The sequence below is a fragment of the Myxine glutinosa genome, chromosome 1, assembly GCF_964187855.1.
Source record: "Myxine glutinosa chromosome 1, kmMyxGlut1.1, whole genome shotgun sequence".
Lineage (NCBI taxonomy): Eukaryota > Metazoa > Chordata > Myxini > Myxiniformes > Myxinidae > Myxine > Myxine glutinosa.
The window spans coordinates 168,064,555-168,090,422 of record NC_136261.1 but is presented as its reverse complement, the minus strand read 5'-3'; the positions used below and the strand labels follow the sequence as shown (position 1 = coordinate 168,090,422).

The following is a 25,868-nucleotide window of genomic DNA, read 5'->3' as shown; positions in this document are numbered from 1 at the left end:
GGGCGGCCTCGCCCCATCGTGCCCGCGGGCTGGCAGCGCCGGGTTTTTGACGCCATCCACGGCCTGTCCCACCCGGGCACGAAGGCCTCCCAGAGGCTGGTCACCGACAAGCTCGTCTGGCATGGCCTCCGGAAGGCCGTCCGCGATTGGACCAGGACGTGCCTCGCGTGCCAGCGCGCGAAGGTGCACCGCCACACCCAGGCCCCGTTGGCCCCATTCACGGTGCCCGAACGTCGGTTCGACCACGTTCATGTGGACTTGGTGGGACCTCTGCCCCCCTCGCGGAGTTTCACCCACGTCCTCACCATGGTGGACCGCACCACCTGGTGGCCGGAGGTCGTGCCTTTGGCGGCGACGACGGCGGTGGACGTCGCGCAGGCATTCATTGCCACCTGGGTTGCCCGGTTCGGCGCCCCCTCGGACATCTCGTCCGACCGCGGCCCCCAGTTCACCTCGGAGCTCTGGGGGGCGGTCGTGCGGGGGCTCGGCGTCCAGCTGCACCGCACCACGGCCTACCACCCCCAGGCCAACGGCCTGTGCGAGCGCTTCCACCGCTCCTTGAAGGCCGCGCTCCGGGCCACCCTCCGCGACGGCGGCTGGGTCGACAGGCTCCCCTGGGTCCTGCTAGGCCTCCGGACGGCTCCCAAGGACGACCTGCGCGCATCCGTGGCAGAGTTGGTCTTCGGACAACCGCTGCGGGTGCCCTGGCGAGTTCCTCCCCGACTCCATGGCACCATGGTCCGCGGCGCAGCAGTGCTTCGCACTGCAGGAGACCGCCCGGAGGTTCGCCCCAGTGCCGACGGCGCACCACGGATGCCCGCCAACGCACGTCGCCCCGGAGCTTCGCACGGCGGAGTACGTGTTCGTCTGCCACGACGCCCACAGGACACCGCTGCGGCCCCCGTACAACGGGCCCTTCCGCGTGCTGGAGACCGGGGCGAAACACTTCACCCTCGACATCGGCGGTACTCTTGACCGCGTTTCCGTGGACCGCCTCAAGCCGGCCCACCTCAACGTGGACCACCCCCCGCCAGTGGCTCGGCCCCCGCGTCGGGGCCGCCCCCCGGCGAGCGGATGTCCGGCACCGCCCAGCCCCGCCGGCACGCCCCCCCCCCCCGGTCCTGCACCCATCCCAGGTGCCGCCGGGGGCAGCCCAAATGACATCCCGGCATCCCAGACGCCACCAGCCGCCAGAGGGCGCTTCGGCCGGGTCATCCGTTTGCCCCGCAAACTGACCCTTCAGATGCGCGGGAATTCTGGGGGGGCGCGTGTGGCGGACACGATGGCTCGCTGGCGCGGTGACATCATTCCGCGCACCAAGAGGGTGTCGGCCACGCCCGAGGGGTAGGCGTGGCCTGGGGATATACACGGGGCGCGCAGCCCCGAGCACTTCAGTGCTCCAGTTTGAGCTATTGAATAAAGACTCTTTTGACCCTACGCGTTGTGGCTTACCTTCGTTGGCAAACAAGTTGCGTGCGTAGCACCACGCAACAGTGTCATATTTACAATCACAATGCCATCCCTATAAGTTTTCCGTTCAGTGTAACATGTCTGAAGCAACTGCTAAAAGGATCATCAAATATCGAAAGGTTAGAGCCGATAGGGGTCATGGCTCTTGTGAATCTGACAGTACGTATAGGCCTTAGGCATCAGGCCTCGTGTCAGCCTATGGCCCAGTGCAATTGAAATTATCTGAGCTATATAACCATGATGTAGTATATGTGCACATAAGCAGTCAGCATGTTTTTGCTTTATGTACATAACCTGGGTTATTTTATTTTCCGGTGTGATTGAGGCAATGGTCTGTTGCCTATATACTGCCCAAATAAAGTGATGTGTCAGAAGAACATGTTCCACGCTTGGAACAAGATCGCCCATAGGGCAGATATTCTGCTCGTTTCTCTTTTTTGTTTAATTTCACATATTTCTTCTGTTGGGCAGGTCTGGTTCAACTCCAAAATATGGCATGGTGTTGCAGCATTCATGAATGTGGCAGGGAATATCAAGTTACGGTCAAAACTTGCAACTGATGTTGACCCGAAAACTTATGGCATCACGGCCTACAATCACCCACTCAATCTGACACTTGAGCAACAGGAGAGGATGTGAGTAACTTTAGGCTGGTGCAAAAGCCTCAAAAATTGTTATTCTGCAATGCAAAACATCAGCATGCTCCATTGAACATGAGATAAGTTCAGTGTTAACGTTATAATTTTGCTGTGCGCTGCAACATTGGGAGATTATTGACCATAATTTTTTTTTTGCACAAACTGTTTGCTGCATATTTTCTTTGTGGTAGGTGGATATTACTAGGACATGATAATATAATACATATAGAAAAAAGAAAACCTTTTCTTTTTCCTAATCTATTTTATACAGTGTACTGTACTTAAAAGTCCCGGTGTGTACCCTGGTTTAGAATAGGTACACCGTATCCCTCCCTGCGTGTCGTAAGAGGCGACTAAGAGGGTTGGTGTCAGGAAGGGCATCCGGCCATAAAAACATTGCCTCAAAAAGAGAACCATGACAATTACAACTACATATGGGCAGGGTACAGCCCGAAGTGGAGATCGGTTTCTGAGGTTTGGGACATGGAATGTAGGGACAATGACAGGGAGATCAGGAGAAGTGGTGGAAGTATTGATCAGAAGAAGAGTGGACATATGTTGTGTGCAAGAGACGAGATGGAAGGGAAGTGGTGTGAGAATGGTGAAGGGTAGGCAGGTACAGAAATACAAGTTTGTGTGGCAAGGGTGCCCGGAGGGCGTGAATGGTGTTGGTGTCCTGTTTTTCTGAGGAGTTTGTGGACAGTGTGGTGAGTGTGACTAGAGTGAGTGATAGGTTGATGATGGTGAAAATGATGATTGGAAAGCTCTTGGTGAACGTCATCTCGGGATATGCTCCGCAGGTTGGTCGGAGCGATGGAGAGAAGGACAAGTTCTGGTGTGCGATAGAGAAGCTGATGAAAAACGTGAAAGATGAGGAAGTTGTTGTGGTAGGAGGAGACCTAAATGGACATGTGGGAAGGAGTATGGACAGTTTTGAGGGAGTTCATGGGGGTTACGGATATGGTGTGAGAAATGGAGATGGTGAAAGCATTTTGGAGTTTGCTGATGGAGCTGATTTGTTGATTTGTAATACTCAGTTCCAGAAAGAGGATAATAAGCTTGTTACATACACGTCAGGTGGGTCGACGACAACCGTTGACTACCTGATGGTGCGTAGGCGAGATAGGGGGCACCTCCGGGACACAAAGGTGTTCCCGGGGGAGGAGGTTGTTTCACAGCACCACTTGGTTGTCTGCGACATAAGGGTGAAAGGTGCGAGGAGAGTTCGGCTGGTGAAGTACCAACCGAGAATGAAGGTGTGGAGGTTGAAAGAGGTGACAGTGAGGGAGGCATTAAAAGAGCGGCTGTGTAGGGTAGAGGATGATGTGGTTGAGCTTCGAAGTGGTTGGATGTCAATGAAAGATAGTCTGTTGGGAGCCATTGGTGAGGTATCTGGATGGACAAAAGGACCACCGAGGCACTCGGAAACATGGTGGTGGGATGATGAAGTTGGAAAGAGGATTGAAGAGAAGAGGAAGAAGTTCAAGGAGTGGCAGAAGGCAAAGGGTACGGGAGCAGAAAAAGCAGAGCATGAAAGTTATAAGGAAGCCAAGAAGGCTGCAAAGAAAGAGGTAGCAAAGGCGCAGGAGGCATGAAGGAGAATTTTCGGAGAACGCTTGGATTCGAAGAGGGTCAGAGAGCGGTATTCAGGATTGCAAAGCATATAGCGAAAGAGAGGTGTGATGTGATGTGGGTGAGTTGCTTGAAGGATGAAGTGGGACAAATCGTTGTGGACCCAGATGGAATTAAAGGAAGAAGGAAAATATATATGGAAATGCTGATGAATACAGAGAATGTATGGGATGGCAACATGGAGAGTAACCCAGTTTTAGGATGGGCAGAGAAGATAACTGAGAAGGAAGTTGAGGAAGCGATAAAAGCAATGAAGAGTAGAAAAGCGGGAGGGCCGACGGGAGTTGTGGGAGATATGTTGAAGGCAGGAGGAAGTTGGCGTGTGAAGAGAATGACAGAGATCTGTAATCTGGTGGTGAAAGAAGGCCGCATTCCAGTGGATTGGGAACTGAGTACCCTCGTCCCTCTATACAAGGGGAAAGGTGACCCTCTGGAGTGTGGCTCGTACGGAGCGATAAAGCTATTGGAGTATGGAATGAAGGTATTGGAAAGGGTGTTGGAGAGGAGGATAAGGAAGAAGGTGAAGATCGACGAAATGCAGTTTGGAATTATGCCAAGAAGAGGAATGACAGATGTGCTCTTTATTGTGAGGCAGTTGCAGGAGAAGTACATGGAGAAGAGGAAGAAGTTGTTTCTTGGGTTTGTTGATCTGGAGAAAGCATTCGATAGGGTTCCACGTGAAGTGTTGACTGGGCATTGAGGAAGTTAGGAGTGGAGGAATGGTTGATCAGAGTAGTGTGGCAATGTACAAAAGAGCGTGCAGAGCTGGAAGGACGAAGGACTGGAACAGTGGTGAGTTTGAGGTGAAGGTGGGAGTGCATCAGGGGTCGGTACTAAGTCCACTACTATTTGTAGCTGTGATGGAGGTGCTCGCTCAGAACGTAAAGGAGGGTTTACCGTGGGAGTTGTTGTATGCAGATGATCTGGTGTTGATTGCGGAAAGTATGGATGGACTGAAGGAAAAGATGAACAAGTGGAAGGAATGTATCGAGACAAAAGGTCTGAAGGTGAATATCGGAAAGACAATGGTGATGGCAAGTGGTAAAGCATGTGGTGAAGTGGAAAGAACTGGGAAGTGGCCATGTGCTGTGTGCAGGAAGGGTGTCAGAGTGAACTCCATTCAATGTACAATGTGCGCTGAGTGGGTTCATCAAAAATGTAGTGGTCTGAGAGGGTCATTAACCAGTGTGGCAGCTACATTCGGAAATGTTGAGTTGGATCTTGGAGACGGCGTGAAGCTGGAAGGTGTGAAAACATTTTGCTACCTCGGAGACATGGTGAATGGAGAAGGTGGATCAGACTCAGCAATGGTTGCAAGAGTGAGATGTACATGGAAGAAGTTTCGGGAACCGAGTGGCGTGCTGATGAGGAAGGGAGTGTCGTTGATGCTGAAGGGAAAGGTGTATGCTGCATGTGTGAGAAGTGTTATGATTTATGGGAGCGAGACATGGGTAATGAACGTAGAGCAGCAACGAAGGCTGGAAAAGGTGGAAATGCGAATGGTTCGGTGGATGTGCGGAGTATCGTTGAGAGAGAGGAAGACAAATGATGAATTGCAAAAGATGATGGAAATAGAGCCTGTGATGGATGCTGTGAAGAGGAACAGGTTGAGATGGTTTGGTCATTTGTTGAGGAAGGATGAAAGTGACTGGTTGAGAAGAGTGATGGAAATGAATGTAGAAGGAAGTAGAGGACGGGGAAGACCGAGAAAGACTTGGCTAAAGATGGTGGAAGAAGAAATGCAGGCAAGGGGTTAACAAGGAGAGATGCAGAAAGTAGGGAAAAATGGAGACGATTGTCATGGGGACCGCAAGGCTAGCCCCCGCTCTTGCAGGGAAAATGGCCTTAAAATGCATGTTGTTGTGTTGTTGTACTGTACTTAAAAGGTACCTGTGCTATTAAATTGACTTTCACAGAAATTTCAATTATTAATCTGGTGAAAAAGATTAATAATTGAACTTTTGTAGCTGCCACACTGGTTAATGACCCTCTCAGACCACTACATTTTTGATGAACCCACTCAGCGCACATTGTACATTGAATGGAGTTCACTCCGACACCCTTACTGCACATGTCCATGTGTGTTTGAGTTCCCAGTTCTTTCCACTTCACCACATTGAAGAGATTAAATATTATTAACCTATATTAAAATATTAACCTATATTAACCTATATTGTACACTTCTAACTTCCCACAAATGTTTCATGGGAAATAGCACCACAAAAGGGAAAATAACCTCAAGTTTTGTGCAGTACTGTACTGTATATACATATACAAGGTCTGACAATAAATTTCCAGGACTGAATGATTTTATGCTGGACTGAACAGGTGGCAGCACTGGCTCTGGTTTCATAATTGGACATGCAACATAATCTTCCTGTCAGTACTGTGTTAGCTATTGTATCGATCAATTGTGCTTTGTAGCCATACTGGAGTTTTGTTAAACTTGCAAGTGTTGCAATTGTGTTCTGAAAATGAACGACAAATTTATGGAACAGCGAATCATCAAGTTTTGGTAAAACAAACTGAAAGTGGCACGGGAATTTTCAACAAGTTTAAGCTGGTATACAGGTATACAGGGAAGACGCAATGTCAAAATCATGTGTGTTTGAGTGGGCCAAGAGGTTTGTTAAAGGTAGAATAGATGTGAATGATGATGCATGGTTGGGACGCCCATCGATTGCCAAAATGGACGAAAATGTTGAAAGGGTGAGAATGGTTGTCCAAACTGACCGACGTCTGAAACTCCAATGAAAGGAACTCATTTTGCATCAACAGATCCAGAGAGCTGTGAGCAATGAGCAAAATGGCCTTTTAGCCAATGACTTCCAAAGGTGCTTTGAAGCATGGCAGCAACGTTGACAAGCATGTATAGACTCCCAGAGATTATACTTTAAAGGCGACCACTTAACATAATTGGTACATTTGCCATAAAAAAATTATATTGCTATAATCCTGGAACTTTATTGTCAGACCTTGTATATATCACTCGGTGGTGTAATGGTTAGAGCATCCACACTGAGTCTGGGAGGTTTGCGGTTCGAATACTGGTCGAGTCATGCCAAAGTCTTTAAAAATGGTTTATGTTGCTTCTTTGCTTGATGCTCAGAACTTATATGGATAGAGCATGGACAAGCAATGCTGGCAAGTGTCCATTGCATCATGCATTTCTACTCACAGCATATTATAGGGAAATTCTGTTGTTCTGGACCAGAGGGTTTTGATTTTGTTGCTTATTAATGTTCTTCTTATTAAAACCATGAGCATCTTAATGTTGCCTTGTACAGCGGACAATTGCAAAATATATAAATTGACTAAACATACATTTTCCTTTGTTTGATGTACATGCAGATGTGTGAAAAATACCTTAAGGTTTCACATCTGTATCCATTCTATCTAACTTTCGTCATTAATAGCTATTAATATGTCTACTCGTTTTTCCATGAGTTATTAACCATTTGTTCGGTGAAAAGTTTAATCTCATGATATTTGCATTAAAAATCAGATATTGTTCTGCATAGACTGACTGGTTGGTGATGGGTTTGTTTTGGTTTTGCAGGCAGGTTTCTGCTGTTGACCTACTTGTGTCCATCTGTGTGATTTTTGCTCTTTCCTTCGTCCCGGCAAGCTTTGTGGTTTTTCTCATTGCTGAACGAGTCAGCAAAGCCAAGCACCTACAGATTGTCAGTGGTGTCAACCCTCTAATATACTGGCTTGCCAACTACTCATGGGATATGGTTAGTGCAAAAGTACTAATATATATATCAAAAGTACTAATATATATGTTGGAACCCATCTGTGGATCGGTCCCATCGGCCGATGGGTCTGCGCCATCTGCGGATGTGTTGTTCACCTTGAAGGAATGTGTTGACAGAATGGTGCTCTTCAATCAGGTACACAGTCATTGGAATTACATGTGGTAGGAATTTAACAGAGATGATTTTTAAATGTTTTATTATCTATTTCTACCCATCTATTTATGAACAACACATATTTCAGCGTTTTTTTCAGCGTTATTTCAACATTGCTATATAAACAATGGAGAGCTGAGTCTGCCAGTGCCACCAGCGAAGTAGACCAGCGTTTTTAAATGGAGCGACATTATCTTATTTTTATCTTATCGACAAACGGTTATCGACAAACCACATGTCACGGACTGCTTTATAAACATTTATGACATCAATTGCTTATTTTTAGGTTCAAATAAACATACTCATCCACCATTGATGCATACACATTCCTTCAAGGTGAACAACACATCCGCAGATGGCGCAGACCCATCGGCCGATGGGTCTGCATTGTCATTTCTCGTGCATCCACAGATGGGTCAGACCCATCGGCCAATGGGACCGATCCACAGATGGGTTCCAACATATATACACAAAGAATTAAGTTAAGCACCCCTACACAACGAATTAAGGTAAGCACCCCCTAATATATATTCTTTGTGTATATGTATACATTGGCATATATTCTAAGGTATGTGAGATCAAATAATGATTGGTATGACATTAGCAAGTATCCATTGATGAAATTGAGTGATCAAAGTGAAAAAAAGTGATTGGTTGAGTCAGTGATCCGATCACGTGGGTCCTACACACGTTATTGACGCAAAGATCGCTAGAGGTCTTCTCAGAACAATGACTGTACGTTAGAAAACATAAACGTCATCCACACTGTCCGTGATGGACCTATAGCTCCATACTTAAATTGAGGTGAAAATATGCCTAAAATTCCCAAAAAATTTCACCTTAAATTATTCAGAATAAAATATTGAAAACGGCATGATTGTTATGTTTTTATGTGACCATAATATCACTTCTCCAGAAAATATAGCAATATCATGGGTATATTACACTGTTTTGACGACAACAAACTTGTAATGTGCGAGGTTGTAAAAAAACGGGGGGGGGTGCTTAACTTAATTCTTTGTGTATATATTGTTACGGATTCGTCACTTCCGTTGTGGTGGTTTTCATCCACCGTAAATGTTTCTGATTCCATGTACTATTATTGTTTTCAAAAGGTTTATTGTTCATGAACTGCTTTCAAAAGGTAAAAAAGTTAATGTTAAAAGAAACAGGAAACCGGATCGGGAACCGGACGACGACGAGGAAGAAGAAGAAAAAATGGCGGAGCGAGTGAGTCAGAGAAGAAAGCCGAGCTGCTCCGAGTTCTGAAGCGAACGTTGTCGAACGGGAGTCACTAGCGAACTTTCGGGTGTCCCGGGAAAGGGATCCCTGCGACAGAGTTGTCATCGCTGTGACCGATCAACCTGCATGTCAGGTTTTTGGCGGTGGATTCCGAGGGGAATTATCGTCGGGCCATTACGTCTCAAGAACGGGTCGTCGGCCATTTTGACTCGCACGTCGAGCAAGGTTTCTTTGCTTCGTCAGCCGTTTTCACCGCTTTCAGACGTATCTGGTGTGTGTGTGTGCACCGTGGCTTTTGAAGATTAATTTGCGGTTCGCCGACTGTGAGCCGTGAAAGTCCATACCCGAGGGTGTGATTTCCCAGTCGCCTCGAGGGCGCCTTTGTGCAGCTTTGGGCTGTGTGACTGTACTTGCCATCCGCACGGGATTCTGGTCTCGATTGGACATCGTTCTGGCGATCGCTGGAGCGAATCGACTTCGGCTTGAAACCGGAATCAACTTGGGTTTGAGGCCGGGAAAGAGACATTGGGAATGTTCTGGTTTCACTCACTTGGAGCACAGTGAGTTATATATTACGAAACTGATGGTACCATCATAGGATATATTGATTGTACTTTTGATTACGATTATTGTTGTACTGTTATTCTTGTGTGATCTTAATACAATATTTGTTTGTGAGTAACAATTGGTGTGGCTTCACCATTGATCTTTGACATACGGAATAACACATTTTTCTGCCGTGACTCCTCTCGGGGCTCGGAGGTACACCGTGACCAGGGGGTCAGGGAGGAGCACGTAACAGAAATTGGGGGCTTGTCCAATTGGCTCGGGGGCTCGAAATTGGGATCCTCTTCCGGGATAAAATTCCCTGATAACATTCGTCTGGGATAGAATTCCCTAACATTCCCAGAATTCCCAAATTTGGAATTTTTCTTACATTCCCAAATTTTTCAAAATATTTGGAAATTTTTGTGTGAAGGTTAACAGGTGCTAACTAATAGTCACTATGGTGTTTGACGCAGAAAAGTTTGTGGCGTCCCCTAATGAGGCACAGTTCCGAGCGTTAAAAAGATCGGAACTCTTGATATTGGCCAAACATTTTAACTTGGAGGTCCGAGCTCATATGAAGAAAGCAGAGATGCAGACATTGGTGGTAGAATCTCTGGTGGGACAGGGAACATGGACAGAGGTAGCCTTGGATTGGTTACCCAAGGAAAAAGAAAATGTGGAGCTCCGGAAAATGGAGATGCAACTGTAGAGCCAGGAAAGGTTAAAAGAGTTGGAATGGAAAGCCGAGGAGAGAAGAGCAGAGGAAAGGAGAGCTGAAAGAGAACTCTTGGAAAGAAGAGTAGAACAGGAACGAGAACTCGAGGAAAAAAGAATAGAACAGGAACGAGAACTCGCGGAAAGAAGAACAGAGGAAAGGAGAGCTGAAAGAGAACTCGCGGAAAAAAGGGTAGAGCTGGAACGAGAACTCGAGGAGAAAAGAGCAGAGGAAAGGAGAGCCGAAAGGGAGTTAAAGGAACGTGACATGGAATATCAGAAGGAAGTTAAACTCAAGGAGCTGGAATTAATGGGAGAACGGCGAGAAGTCGTATCCATGCAGGCTAGTTCGACAACTAGTCAGAACATCTGGGATGTTAGTAGGCATGTGAGGCTGTTTCCACCCTTCAATGAAAAGGAGGTAGCCAAGTTTTTTTTACATTTTGAGAAAGTGGCTCAAATGCTAAAATGGCCTGTGGGGTCCTGGACTATGTTAGTGCAAAGTGTTCTGGTGGGTAAAGTTCAAGATATATTTTCGGCTTTACCGATTGACAAATGTACAGATTATGAGGAAGTGAAGAAAGCCATTCTCAAAGCCTATGAATTGGTCCCTGAAGCTTACCGGCAAAAATTCCGGAATGCCAGGAAGAGGGAGAGTGAGACCCATGTGGAGTTTGCCAGAATGAAGGAAACCATGTTTGATCGGTGGTGTGATTCGAAAGGGATTGGGAAAGACTTTGAACTGTTGCGACAATTGATCTTGGTGGAGGAATTCAAACAGTGTGTCCACGAGGACATTAAAGTACATCTGGAGGAAAAGAAGGTACCAGAGTTGTATGAAGCAGCAACCGTGGCAGATGACTATGCCTTGACACACAGGATGGGGTTCCACAAACCTAACTTCCCGCCTAGAGTTCGCCAGGGGAGTTATGGTACATCCGGTGCGGAGAACGAATATTCATGGGGGCGGCCTAGAGATGACTATGAGGACAAATCTGATACCGCGACTTTTAGTGATCAGAAGACTACAGTTCCAAGACAGACTTATCTTCCAGGGGGCTCGAGGCAGACCAAGAGTTTTTCCTCCGGGCCTACTTGCGCTTTTTGCAAGAAACCTGGACATTTGATGTCCCAATGTTATGCCCTGGAAAGGAAAAATCAAGAGCAGAGTCAGACTAGTACAACTCCGAATGCATTGGCAAATGCGAGAAATCGTCCTTGGAGGACAGTGCCTTGTGAAGGTTCCCATGCCAAAGTTACGGCATCACAGAACGACCTTGTTCAAGAAGGTTACAAACCTTTTATTACAGAGAGGTTTGTGTCACTGGATAGAGACTTGACTAACCAGAGACCTGTTAGGGTATTGAGGGACACAGGAGCACATCAATCTTTGATGCTTGAGGGCATTTTGCCATTGTCAGAGAAGACGGCAACTGGTGTTAGTGTTCTTTTACAGGGGGTTGTTGGCTATGTTAAAGCTCCACTTCATGTCATCCATTTAAAGTCTGATTTGGTGTCAGGACCGGTCACCGTAGGGTTACAAGCCACTCTACCTGTAGAGGGAATCTCTTTTGTTATCGGGAATGATTTGGCCGGTGGTCGAGTTTCTGGTAACCCAATGTTTGTTGGAAAGCCTAGTATGGAAAATAACACTGCACAGTTAGAGCAGGAGAATCCGGGTATCTTTCCATCCTGTACCGTGACTCGTGCTATGGGTAGGAAGTGCTCTGAAGAGAAGAGGAAGGGACTGACGTCACACTTTGCACAGACACTTCTTGTCAAGTACCCTGAAACTAAGTGTCAGCACACACAAGTCAGGGATGGAGGCAATGTTGGCAAGCTCTTTGTGGGTGGACTGAACTTCAACACAAGGGAAGATGTTCTGGACTCTGTCTTCTGCAAATATGGACCACTCTTGGAAGTGCGGCTGATAAAAGACAGGGAGATGCAAAAGTCGAGAGGGTTTGGCTTTGTCACGTTTGAAAACACAAAGGACGCCAACGATGCAGAAAAGGATTTGAATGGCAAGGATTTGGATGGTCGGACCATAACAGGAGAGAAGGCAGGCCATGGGCGTCGAGTGGGCTACACAGGAGGAAAACGTGGAGGTAGTTTCAGGGGTGGCTATGGCTCCCGGGGTGGGAGTAGTAGTTTTGGTGGTGGCCGCAGTCGACATTACTATGGAGGCTCCCAGAGTTACGGCAGCTCCCGAAGGGATGATTATCAGGGTAGTGGCCGAGAAGGAGACCGCTATTCACGTGACTACAGCGACAAGCGCTCCAACCGTGATTATTATGAAAGTTAGGAAGAGTTTGAAGCGCTGAATGCTGTGGAGCAGCCGAGCCAAGATTCCGACACGGATTAACCGTGAACTCCACGCTCCTAAAGGCGTCCATGTAGTTAATACTTCCAGGCCTCACCACCCAACCACCATGAAACCTGGCTCTCAGCTCGGCCTCCTTAAAAAGTGCTATAGATTTGCTTGACTTTGGATTTTTGATCACAACCCTTAACCTTCATTCAAAAAAATGAAAAATAAAAATCAGAGGTTCATGAGATGGAGTTTGGCTTTGCAGGAGTCCAACTTGGAAATTGAGCATGTAAAGGGCAGGGACAATGTCGTTGCTGATGCTTTGTCCAGAGGGAACTAACTTTGGAAATTGTTGTAGGTTGTTTGGAAGTTTTGTTGCTTTATTTTTGGGAAATGTTGATTATTGTTGCTCACGTGAATTGATGAATTGATGATGTTTGCGTATCACCTGTCTATCAATGAAGGATAAATTAATTAGTTCCACAACAGCATGAACAATTATTGGCATGTGGTTAAGCTGATTTTTAAAATAATATTTCCGGTGCCATTTGGAAGGAAATTCATCGCTTGGTAATCCTTGTGATTAAATCAAAACAGACATCATTTGGACCATTCAGACCGTGACATATTTATGCGACCTCCAGAATAGACAATTGGCCTCTGGGACTTTGTTGCTGCCCGGTTTGTGACAATATTCACCCAATCTGATAAATAAATGCTCGTATCCTTAGAATACATTAGAAGACTTTATTAGTATTTTTAGAATTAAATAAAATGAATTCAGCAATCTCTGTGAGTGCAACAAGAATGATTTAAAATGGTGTTTCTTGAAAAAATATGTCTTGGTGCTACTTCTGTGCCATCATTGTGGTCATTAGTTATTGCATAGAGAGCACAACTGGTGCTTTGAACTAGTGATGGGATTAACAATAAAGCCTTCAGGAAGTATATTAGTCACATAGTTCATTTGGTCTATTTGGCTCTCTTTGAAGTATACTGCCAGAATAATATTATTATGATGTATTGCAATAATACTTGTGAAGTGACAGAAGTAAATATATCGTTTTATTTCCTTATTCTAGCTTTCTTAAGATCCAAATCCTGGCACTAAAACCAGCATCTTTGTTGCAGCCACATCTGTTCCATCCACCATATTGTCAATCCTGCTTTGCATGCTCCAAGGCAACACCATGTTGTTTTCGCTTCAAGAAGGAAAACAATCGTTTATTAATATTTCTAGCCCACGACAGAGTGCAGTTGGGCATGGCACCCCTATCTAGGTGGAGCAATATCCGGTAGGACAGCACAGTTTCTCTTACAAAGAGTAAGTAATGGTGCACAGATGCCCTATGGATAAATCCCCTACCTCGAGATGAAAAAGGGATAGATATATTAATCATAAAGGGATGTCATGTAAAGTTTTAAGGCTGTCATTACACTGAAAAGATAAGTACACGTAATCTGATAGATTAAGTGAATGTCGTGTCTGCATGGCAAAGGCCTGAATGGCCAAAAAGGCATAATCCTCTCTAAGTTTCCTTGAATGTACCCCATATGACTTTCTGATAATGTCTGTCTTGTGATGTGGGAATTATGTACAGTGCCTTCAGAAAGTATTCACACCCCTTGATGTTTTTCACATTTTGTTGTGTTACAGCCTGAATTTAAAATGGTTAAAATGGACATTTTTTGTCACTGATCCACACGAACCCCATTATGTCAAATTGGAAAATTATTTTCAGAATATTTTTTACAAAATAATCAAAAATTAAATACAGACATCTAATTTACATAAGTATACAGCCCCCTAAGTCAATACTTCGTAGAAGCGCTTTTGGCAGTGATTACAACTTTGAGTCTTCATAGGTATGTCTATGTCAGCTTTGAACATCTGGATTTGGGAGAGTTTCTCCCATTGTTCTTTGCAGATTTGCCCAAGCTCTGTCAAGTTGGATGGGGAGCATGATGCAAGGCCGTGGTATGCTAGTTGTTTGGGTTAAGGTTAGAACAGATTGCAGATTCAGAACAGCAATCTTCAAGTCTTTCCACAGATTCTCAATGGCATCTAAGTCTGGGCTTTGGCTGGGCCACTCAAGGACTTTCACATTCTTGTTCTGAAGCCATTCCAGCGTTGCTTTGGCTGTATGCTTGGGGTTATTGTCCTGGTGGGATGTAAATCTTCACCGCAGACTAAGGTCTTTTGCACTCTGAAGCAGATTCTCCTAGGGGTTTGCCTGTATTTTGCTCCATTCCTTGTTCCCTCTATCCTTACAAGTCTCCCAGTCCCTGCCACTGAAAAGCATCCTGATAGCATGATGCTGCTGCCACCATGCTTCATGGTAGGGTTGGTGTTAGATGGGTGATGATCTGTGCTTGTTTTCCGCCATATGTAGCACTTTGCATTCAGGCCAAATATTTCGACTTTCGTCTGATCAGACTACAGAATCTTGTACCTCATGCTCTTAGAGTCTTTCCCATGCATTTTTGCAAATTCCAGGTGTGCTGTGCTGTTAGGTGCCTTTTTCTCAGAAGTGGCTTCCATCTGGCCACTCAACCAACATGCATAGATTTGTGAAGTGCTGCAGAGACTGTTGTCCTTCTACCAGGTTCTCACATCTCAGCCAAGAAACTCTGCAGTTCTGTCAGAGTGGTTATTAGGTTCTTTATCACCTCCCTCACCAAGGTCCTTCTTGTCCAGTTGCTCAGTTTGGTCGGACGGCCAGCTATAGGAAGAGTCTGTGTAGTTCCATATTATTTCAATTTCCTAATGATGAAGCTCACTGTCCTGTTGAGAACTTTCAACACTTTAGAAATTGTTTTATAACCTTCCCCAGATTTATGCCTCCTCACAATTCTATCCTGGAGTTCTATGGACAGTTCCTTGAACTTGATGGTAGAGGTTATGCTTTGACATGCACTGTCAACTGTGGGACCTTGTATAAAAGCTGTGTTTCTTTCGAAATCATGTCCAATCAATTGAATTGGCCACTGGTGAACTCCAATCAATTGTAGAGACATCTCAAGAATGATCAAAGGACATTGGATGCACCTGAGCTCAATTTGGAGTGTCATAGCAAAGGGGTTGAATACCTATTTACTCAGGTCGTTTCAGCTTTTCATTTTTTATTATTTTGCAAAGATTTCTAAAAACATTCCACTTTGACATTATGGGGTATTATGTGTAGATCAGTGACAAAAATCGCAATTGAATCCATTTTAAATTCAGGCTGTAACACAACAAAATGTGAAAACGTCAATGGGTGTGAATACTTTCTGAAGGCATTATGTGTAAAGCCTTATTTTGGACTGAGTCAAACTTCGTGCCTTTTTTTTTTTTACTTACTTTGTACAAATGTGGAGCAATATCATTGGAATTCCTTATAACGGGAATCAACGATGATGAAGTATAATCTCTGGGCCCTGTTGCTACCATGTAAAAGACCGGTCATTGGCAGCAGGGTGGGGAGGCGCTGGAAAAAGGCTTTAGCTCCGAAAGGATCGACCCCCTCGGCCCTCAGCATATATATATATATATATATATATATATATATATATATATATATATATATATATATATATATATATATATATATATACATATATATATATATATATATTGTTGCAGATCTCCCGAAGGCCGTCGACGTACAGAGGGGGAGGGGGGGAGGGGGGGGGGGTTAAACCCGTTTTCCCTCTTGGGTCTTCGTGTCCACGAGGCCGAATCGCCACACCCGCAGCGAGCGTGGAAAAGGGTAGCGGGTCGACTCCACACGTACCTTTGGTACCCACGCTGCCACGAAAACGGGGACCGGGTCTCGCACAAGCCACACCAATCGAATACGCCGAGCAGTTTGCGTATCACGTGACTCGTGCCGTTACTTTATTGAACCCGATTCAAGCGGTTTTATTCGTACGATGCTAGGCCAATAGTGAAAGGACGGGAACAATCAAATAAGAGGAAGAACACAGGTTTATTTATAATGTACAGGGCGAAGAGACACAGAGCAGGCACTTAAGCAGTCTTAACTTATATCCAGACAAAGGGCCCACTCACTCACGCGGGGAAAAGTAGGAAGAGCAAGTTCGCGTGCCAAACGCGCCTTGCTGCCGGTCGCTCCCGGACAGCTCGCCGGGCGTGGCCCTCTGGTGTTCGCGGCACGTATGCAGGGAGCCCAGGTAGGAGGGTCATCGGCGTAAGTGGCTCCGGAATGGATCGTCTCCACACCACGCGATTAATGCAGCCGCAGAGCGCAGGGCACAGGGCATGGGGAATTCGTGTACCGCGAGGCTATAACAAGCAATTCAATTCAAACACTCCGACTCGTTCAGGGGCTGGGTGACTCTGACGCGTTCAGTGGATTCTGACTGAGGCGGGGGGCCCGGGCAGGGTTTTATGGCCCCGCCCCGGCCTTATCCGAATGTTCCATGCCCCTCCTCCCGTTGCCGTGGTGAGCCACTCCCTTCGAGCTCTGATTGGCGGCTCGCTACTTACCGGCCACTCCCCCTGCAGCTCCTCCCTTCAGCCTTGCCAGACTTGTTCCAGGCCAAGCACATGGCATCCTAGCCCAATGGAGGCCTACTCACTGGCCTGCTCAACGCAAAACTAACACAGGAAAGGACTACGCTTACATTTACTAAGAAATAACTGAACTACAGCGAGGCTACATGTTGTGGTGTAACTAACTATGGGGGGGCGGGGGGGGGGGTTGCCTTTATTTACAAAACCGCAACAATATATATATATGTATTTTTTATAAAGAGCACATTTATTTGTTATAATTGGAAGAAGCTCATTCCTTTTAATTCAGACGTGTTGATTTGATTTTAAGAGGGAGTGGAGACATGCAGCTTGGTTGCCCCTAGATACAATTTCCACACTGGCCTGCCCTGCGAGAATTGTCATTTGCACTGATTTCACATTTGTCCAAAGCTCTCAGACAAATCGCTGACCAATATATGTATTTATGAAGCTTAAGTACGCAATTAATTAATTTTCCCCCACAATGCCAATAATTGTTCTATAATAATTATTAATAATATTAATATAATAATAGTAATTCTTACTTAATTAATTAATTAATTAATTAATTAATTAATTATTAATAATAATGTTATTATGAATAATAATTAATTAACAATAATTATTATTGTTAATAATTTGTTAATAATAATAATTATTGTTCAATAATAATAATAATTGTACATGCCATGTAGCCAATATTGTTGTTGATGCAATTTATTTAAGTGACATAATGGGACACAGATTACAGAGCTAAATGGTGAATAATTACATGTCAATTTCATTGTGACCTAATCACGTAATGCTGCATTGTGGTGAATGTTTTCACATGGGGATCCAACATGGAAGTAACAATCTCAATATCGGTTATGTCCACCTCCAGCAGCAATTATGGCGTTGCACTATGGTCGCATTGACCATATGAGCCCTCAAATCTGTGCCTGGGGAATGGCATTCCATGCTGGAATGGGCTCATGTTCCAGCTCATCGAGGGTCTGTGGCTGTCTTGGCAAGGTTTGAACACGACGATCAATGATATCCCAGAGATGATCAATCAGAATTAAATATGGAGAGATGGCAGGCCAGATTGTCGGAACATTCATGTTGGCAATGACAAGAACGTTTCTTGTTCAAATTAATTTACCATGTTGTTGAAGGGCAGTCAACACATGTTGCTGTAAGATCTTATGAATGTATCTATCTGCCGTCAGAATACCATTGATACAGATCATGTTGGTGTGAAAAGTTGCTGCCAAAACACCCAACATCACGACACTTCCAATGTCCAAAATTTTGTGGCATCCTGGACACAGACTGTGGCATATCGCTCACAGCATCCTCTGTAGACCTTTGCATGGTCATGGTGCCTTTCAAGGAGAAACCTGGGTTATTCACTGGAGCCTGGTGTTGGCTTAGTGGTTAGGGCGCAGGTTTGGGATCCTAGGATCCTGAGGTTGAATCCCGGTCGATCGCTGAATTAACGCCAGGGGGGTTGACTCAGCCTGTCATCCTTCCGAGGTCGGCAAATTGAGTACCAGCTCACTGGGATGAATGATCACGGTGTGTACCCCGATTTAGAATAGGTACACCGTATCCCTGCGCATCGTAAGAGGCGACTAAGGGTTGGCGTCAGGAAGGGCATCCGGCCATAAAACATTGCCTCAAACAGGGAACCATGATTGTCATGGGGCCCGCAAGGCTAACCCCCACTCTAGTGGGGAAAAATGGCCTCAAAACGATCATTCATTCATTTAATTATTGTATTACAATTATTGGACGCCGAACAGAACAATAAGCACAGATCGCTGCATCACGGAGAGTCCTCAAGACGGTGTATAACAATTATCGTGCACAATCTAGGGAGTGTGTTTGCAATACCCTGTGCAGTTTGAAGCCGATGTCATAGATACATCAAGCAAATGTATCCGTCCTGAGTGAGAGTCGTTATCTTGGGACGTCCATTTCTTGGCATATCTCTTGTTGATCCTGAAGCTTGATAATGTCTATTGTGGTCAAATAGTTCTTCTCCTCACATTAAACAGCCTTGCAACATGACTAATGGAAAATCCTGCCTGAAGGTGTTCAATTATTTAAATCCTGGCATTTTCAGATGGATGTGGAATTGTAATGGATTGTTAAAGAATGTAATCACTATTTTTGGACGATCCACATACTGGTGTATCAGAAAGATCCACATACTGGTGTATCCACATTCCACATACTATGTATTTATATATATATACACAGTGCATTCAGAAAGTATTCAGACCCCTTCACTTTTTTCACATTTTGTTATGTTGCAGCCTTATGCTGAAATCGTTTCAATTCATTTTTTCCCTCTTCAATCTACACTCAATACCCCATAATGACGAAGAGAAAACAGGATTTTAGAAAGTTTTGCAAATTTATTAAAAAGAAAAACTGAAATATCACATTGACATAAGTATTCAGACCCTTTGCTATGACACTTGAAATTTAGCTCAGGTGCCTCCCATTTCTCTTGATCATCTTTGAGATGTTTCTACACCTTGATTGGAGTCCACCTGTGGTAAATTCAATTGATTGGACATGATTTGGAAAGGCACACACCTGTCTATATAAGGTCTCACAGCTGACAATGCATATCAGAGCAAAAACCAAGCCATGAGGTCGAAGGAACTGCCTGCAGAGCTCAGAGACAGGATTGTGTCGAGGCACAGATCTGGGGAAGCCTACAAAAAAATCTCTGCTGCATTGAAGGTTCCTAAGAGCACAGTGGCCTCCATAATTCTTAAATGGAAGAAGTTTGGAGCAACCAGGACTCTTCCTAGAGCTGGCTGCCCGGCCAAACTGAGCAATCGGGGGAGAAGGGCCTTGGTAAGAGAGGTGACCAAGAACCCGATGGTCACTGGCTGAGCTCCAGAGATCCTGTGTGGAGATAGGAGAAACTTCCAGAAGGACAACCATCACTGCACAACTCCACCGATCTGGGCTTTATGGCAGAGTGGCCAGATGGAAGCCTCTCCTCAGTGAAAGACAAATGAAAGCACACAGAATGTTGTTTCTCAGTCTGAGAGTCCTTTTGGTGCTTTTTTGCAAACTCCAAGCGGGTGAGCGGTTTTTTTTTTTTTTCAGAGATACAATTATTTAATATTTCCCTTCAATCCAATATGGCTGCCAAACCATGTGCCCTTTGATCTCATAAATTTAATATTTCAATACAAATGGGTCATAGATCATGTGCATGCAATTTAAGATTTTTAGGATAAGGAATTCCATTAAAACATTTTTGGCTGGTATACCACTTCACCTATGGGATATGCCCTCATTATCAAGCTTTTGTTCCCCATTGGGAGTACTTGACAATGTGCCAAGTTTAAAATTTTTCCATTCAGCGGTTTCAGAGAAATAATATTTGCTTTTAATCCAACATGGCTGCCATGCCACGTGACCTATGACGTCACAATTATCATAAAAACATTCTGCATGGGTGTCACTCCTACCCTGAAAGTTTTGTCTCAATCAGACGTAAGATTGCTGAGAAAAATGAGATTTGGCCCGTACGGACGGATAGACAACCCAAAAACATAATGCCTCTGGCGACTTTGTCGGCAAAGGCATAAAAATCTCGTTAAATTGTTCTGTATAAAAAGAAGCGGAAAATAACGTTGTGTTGTATGTTTGGTTAAATGTACTTTGAATATATTAAACTTTAAATTCTGCTCACATACTTCCAAAAACTTTGTACTCGTTATAAAGAGAACGATTTGATGATCACAACTCTTCTTCATTGTCACAACACAAGCAAATTGTGCGAACACACACACACGATCACACACACGCACGCACACACACACACACACACACACACACACACACACACACACACACACACACACACACACACACACACACACACACGATTGCTTTGGTAGAACGTTTTTAATCACCCCATGATTGAGAGGTAGATAACTTGCATCTGAAGAGACAGCTGCTTGATGTTATCTTAGTGCTTTTTAGTTCTTAGTGCTTTCTCATAAAACGATACTTTTTCATTTCAGTGCAACTACCTGCTACCAGCCCTGCTCGTAATCGTGATTTTCCTGTGCTTTCAAGTGGAAGAGTATGTCTCATCAGCCAACCTGCCAGTTCTTATTCTTCTTCTCCTACTCTACGGGTAAGTAAAGTCACTGCCCTGTTTGGCTTCAAGTATTACTTCTTCATCACAATATGACTTTTTTTTTTAAACATATTTTGATTACCCTCGTGTGGATTTGAGATCAGATTTTTGTTTTCCAATGTTCTTTGTCACTTATATTTGACTATGAGAATGAAACTGATGCATGATATCACTAGACATTGGCTTATCTTTCTGCTTTCCACTTCAGTTGGTCAGGACACAATTGTAGCCGAGTCTGACGATCTGTCAGCGGAAGTGGAATGTAACAGGTCTTTGGTGACTTTTCACTGTTTGGGTTGATTCATCATATACAAAACTTTGACGACATTGCACTTAGGACTAGATAGACAAGTCTTACCTCCTGTCTGGCAATGGTCGCTTTGGCTACAAACTTCAAGGTCTATTACATGCTTGACCAATCTCTTTCTCTTTTGTCCGTCTACTTTAGCATTTATTGCAAAATACCTAAAGTTTCTGCAGAAACAGCATTTCCAGTGTTGTTTTTGCTGTTTTGCTGCAGTTTGCTGTTTCTGCAGAAACAGAAACAGCAAACTCAATTTCAATCATCTGAGAATCTTTGCTCAACCGTTTTTAGCTCACCTGGAACGAAGCTCAGGTGAGCTTATGCGATGGTGCGTTGTCCGTCCGTCAGTCCGTCCGTAAACACTTGAAACTTCTTCTCCGAAGCTCACTTGTAAGTTTCTCCAAGGCTGTTTTGTTTGCTAACTTCTTATGGGGAGCTGCCTGACACATTGCCCAACATTTCGATGCAGCTCTTTGTATGGGAGCGGCGCATCATCCAAGCCCTTCCTGAACTTGAGGTACCTCTCCATGACTGGGTCAGCATCTTGCACCCTGTCGACAATCGCCTGCATGTCCTGCAGCACCTCGCCCAGGAACTGGACTGTGAGGTTGGACCTCAGCACCTCTTCCTCATTACTGCCCGCCTTTGGGTCCTCCTCCTCCTTTTCGGAAACCTTTGGAATAGCCTCCAACTCCTCCTCGGTGAGCGGGTTTAGGAAACGGTTCAGCATCATGGTTTTCAGCATGAAGTCCCTCTTCTGCGTGTTGTCCTCGATCCATATTCTGAGTCTTCTCCATCCTTTCCCTGTGGGCATTCCGGACATGGGTGACCGCATTCGTACTCGATACAGTGCTTGCTGAAAGTTTCTCACGAACGGCCTTCTCGTTCTTCCGTATGTAGTGAACAATGGCTTAGTTGATGCCGTAATGCCTGCCAAAAGAGGCCGCACTCTCTCCTCTCGAAAGTTGGTCGGGCAGCTCCACTTTCTGGCTCAGGCCCATCACTTTCTTCTGCCTCTTGTTAGAGGCACTGGTCTTGCGTTTGGGAGCCATTATTGAACGATGAGCAGAGCGAGTCAAAACCACAGGTCGAAGCAAGGGGACGAGAACAATGATCAGGACACCGTCTGTATATATGTAGGATTGCGGGCATTGTGGGTATCTGCGGAGTCCATTGTTTGTGGGGGATGTTATCGGATGATGCCATATCGAGCATATCTGCTAAATTCAATAATAGATTTCATGAAGCGTTTGCATTCTATAATTTGTGGGGTAGACTTGTTTTAGTCGCTGATGGAACATCCCCCGAAGCGTTTTCATTGCGTAACATCTCTGATTCTCTGATGATGCTTTACCGTAAATAGCAAACTGTAATAGATTTAATGAAGTGTTTGCATTCTATAATACACGGAGGATGACTTGCTTACACATCTGGTGGGATATCCCGTGAAGCTCGTTTATAGTGCGGCTAAAATTTGTGCCCGCGAAAGCCATGAAAACTCAAAGCACACAGCAGTGAATGTACGGTACTGTACTGTACTGTATAAGCAGGCCATGCTCACGGCTCATAGATGCTTTTTTGCGTATGTCCAGCTGCTTTATGCATGGCTGGTAAAAGATGGGTTTTATAAATGTCTCAAGCTTTTTTTTCACGCCCCTGAAAAACCGCGAAATATGTCAAATAGCATGTGAACATGGCCACAAATAAGGTGGGGAAAAACCATGAATTCGCAGAACATGGCCACAAATAAGGTGGGGAAAAACCACGAATTCGAAGAACATGGCCACAAATAAGGGGGAAAAAACCACGATTTCACGAAACATGGCCACAAATAAGGGGGGGGGGGTGGGGAACTGCAATTTCACGGAACACAGCCGCGAAAAGAAAAAAACCCGCGAATTCGCGTGACATTTTGCCGCGAATAGAGAAACATGTCGCATTTTATTAACCGCGATTGGCGGGGTCCAACTGTAATTGTAACAACTTCTTATGGATTAAATAGCTCAGGTTTTACTGACCTATGTTACATGCTCCTCCCCAACCCCCGGTCATGGTGTACCTCCGAGCCCCGAGAGGAGTCACGGCAGAAAAATGTGTTATTCTGTATGTCAAAGATCAATGGTGAAGCCACATCAATTGTTACCAACAAACAAATATTGTATTAAGATCACACAAGAATAACAGAACAACAACAATAGTAATCACTTGTACAACCAATATATATTTCCTATGATGGTGTACCATCAGGTTCGTACAATATAACTCACTGTGCTCCAAGTGAGCAAAAAGAAGAACATTCCCCAATGTCTCTATTCCGGCATCACGCGGCCAAAGCTGCGCAAAGGTGCCCTCAAGGCGACAGGGAAATCCAAAGGCACCCTCCAGGCGACTGGGAAATCACACCCTCGGGTATGGACGTTTCCCGGCTCCAAACCGGCGAACCGCAGATTTACCTTCAAAATCCACGTTACACACACACACACACCAGATAAACGTCTGGATGCGGTGAAAATGGTTGAAGCGAAGCGAAAAACCTTGCGCGATGCGCAAAGCGCGCGAGTCAGAATGGCCAACGGCCCGTTCTCGAGGCGTAACGGCACGACGATGATTCTCCTCGGAATCAACCGCCAAAACCTGACACGCAGGTTGATCTGTCACAGCGATAACCACTCTGTCGCAAGAATCCCTTTCCCGGGAAACCCGAAGTTCGCTAGTGACCTCTGTTCATCAACGTTTGCTCCAGACCTTGAAGCAGCTAGGCTTGTTCCCCGACTCACTCGCTCCGCCTTCTCCTCCTCCTCTTCGTCGTCGTTCGGTTCCGGTTTCATTGAAAACATGAACTTTTTTACCTTTTGAAAATAGTAATATCTATTTCCCTTAAACGACAACAATAATAAGACATGGAATCAAAAATATTTACAGTGGATGAAAACCACAACAACGGAAGTGACAAATCGGTAACACCTACTCAAGCAGAATTTGTGCAGATGAAATCTCAATATTATTATTTCGAGTAATGGATTTTTTAAAGCGAAGCTAATTTAGAAATCTTGAAAAGTGATAATTACTACGAGGTCTAATTATCAACATTTTTGCTTTCCATCCTTGTATAAAAAACGAACCATTAAGCAGTAAATCCAACTTGTAGCCATTTGGGGGTCCAAGATTGGTTATGAAACATGACATTTCACAACTATTCATGGACTTACAGAAGCAAGAGTCGTCTGCTTCCACATAAGTAGTGTAATAATGTTGCTTCTGGGACACCTCCGTTTAACATGGGAAATCCCTATCTAATGTCATTTACCCCCTTGTCTTTTTCAAAAATCATAAACACCTCTATTTCTCCCACCCTCATCTTTATGAACCTTTTGTCTGTAGTACCTATCCTTAATGTTGTTCATTAGACCACTCAAACACTACAAATATTTGTTTTCTCTTATAGACCTATCATCCTTCTTCTACATATCATCTGGCAGATTAATCTTTGACCCACTCAAACATTGACCCATTCACTTCCATATTAATTCTTTCCCTCCCTCATTGCCCCTAAACACCTATATTTCTCTCACCCTGTTCTTTACGAACCTTCTAACCTTTTGACATGTTATCCTTATTCATTAGACCACTTAAACACCTGTGATCCTTCTGACCTCATGGACCTTTTAACCTTTTACTCTTAATATCATCTGGTGAATATAACCCACTCAAACAACGACCCTACAAATATTTGTTTATGCGTGGGAAATAATTTAATTCTCCTACAACTCTCTTCACCATCTAATATATTAACAAAAAATATGTTTGAGTTTGGTTCTTTATTAAGATATTTTAACTGAGCTAAGATAAAATGGTAAACCTCCCTCAATGTTCTTGTTTGAGCGCCTCCAGTGCCACATACCATTTTTAAATTAAAGTATATATTTTCCTGACAACCATCAAAGTTTTCCGTCCACTCAAAAATATTTCCATCTTTTTTACCCAATTCACCGGTATTTAAATTAATTCTCTTATTTGTTTTGTGAACTTTTTTACCAGTTGCCTTTTCAATTATACCTATTTGATATTTTTCACATTCATTATGTTTTCCATTTATATACCAAGGTTGATTACACCTCCACTCTTTAGTCTGGTTGATACTTGGTTCTATCATTTATATAATAGTAAAAAAGGCGGCGGTAGCCCGTTAAAATCCCCAACCCCCCCCCTTTTTAACTTATCACTTATATATATCTTATCACTTATATATATCTTATCACTTATGTATATCTTATCACTTATATATATCTTATCACTTATATATATATCTTATCACTTATATACTTATATAACCATAAGGGAGACTATCAATTCCATTTTCTAAAATAAACCTCTTATCATCAAAAGCCCCCAATGCTTTCTTATTTATCTCTTCTGAAT

At 44.3% G+C, this 25,868-nt stretch overlaps 1 protein-coding gene across 1 annotated transcript in view; it reads left to right on the top strand.

The window, feature by feature from the left end:
• Nucleotides 1-25,868, top strand: part of LOC137416307 (phospholipid-transporting ATPase ABCA1-like) — a 203,631-nt gene that overhangs the window by 128,155 nt on the left and 49,608 nt on the right. The window contains exons 30-32 of the mRNA XM_078771422.1: nucleotides 1,942-2,105; nucleotides 7,300-7,477; nucleotides 21,027-21,142. Coding sequence (XP_078627548.1) covers nucleotides 1,942-2,105; nucleotides 7,300-7,477; nucleotides 21,027-21,142 — 458 coding nt within the window. The remainder of the gene's footprint in view (nucleotides 1-1,941; nucleotides 2,106-7,299; nucleotides 7,478-21,026; nucleotides 21,143-25,868) is intronic.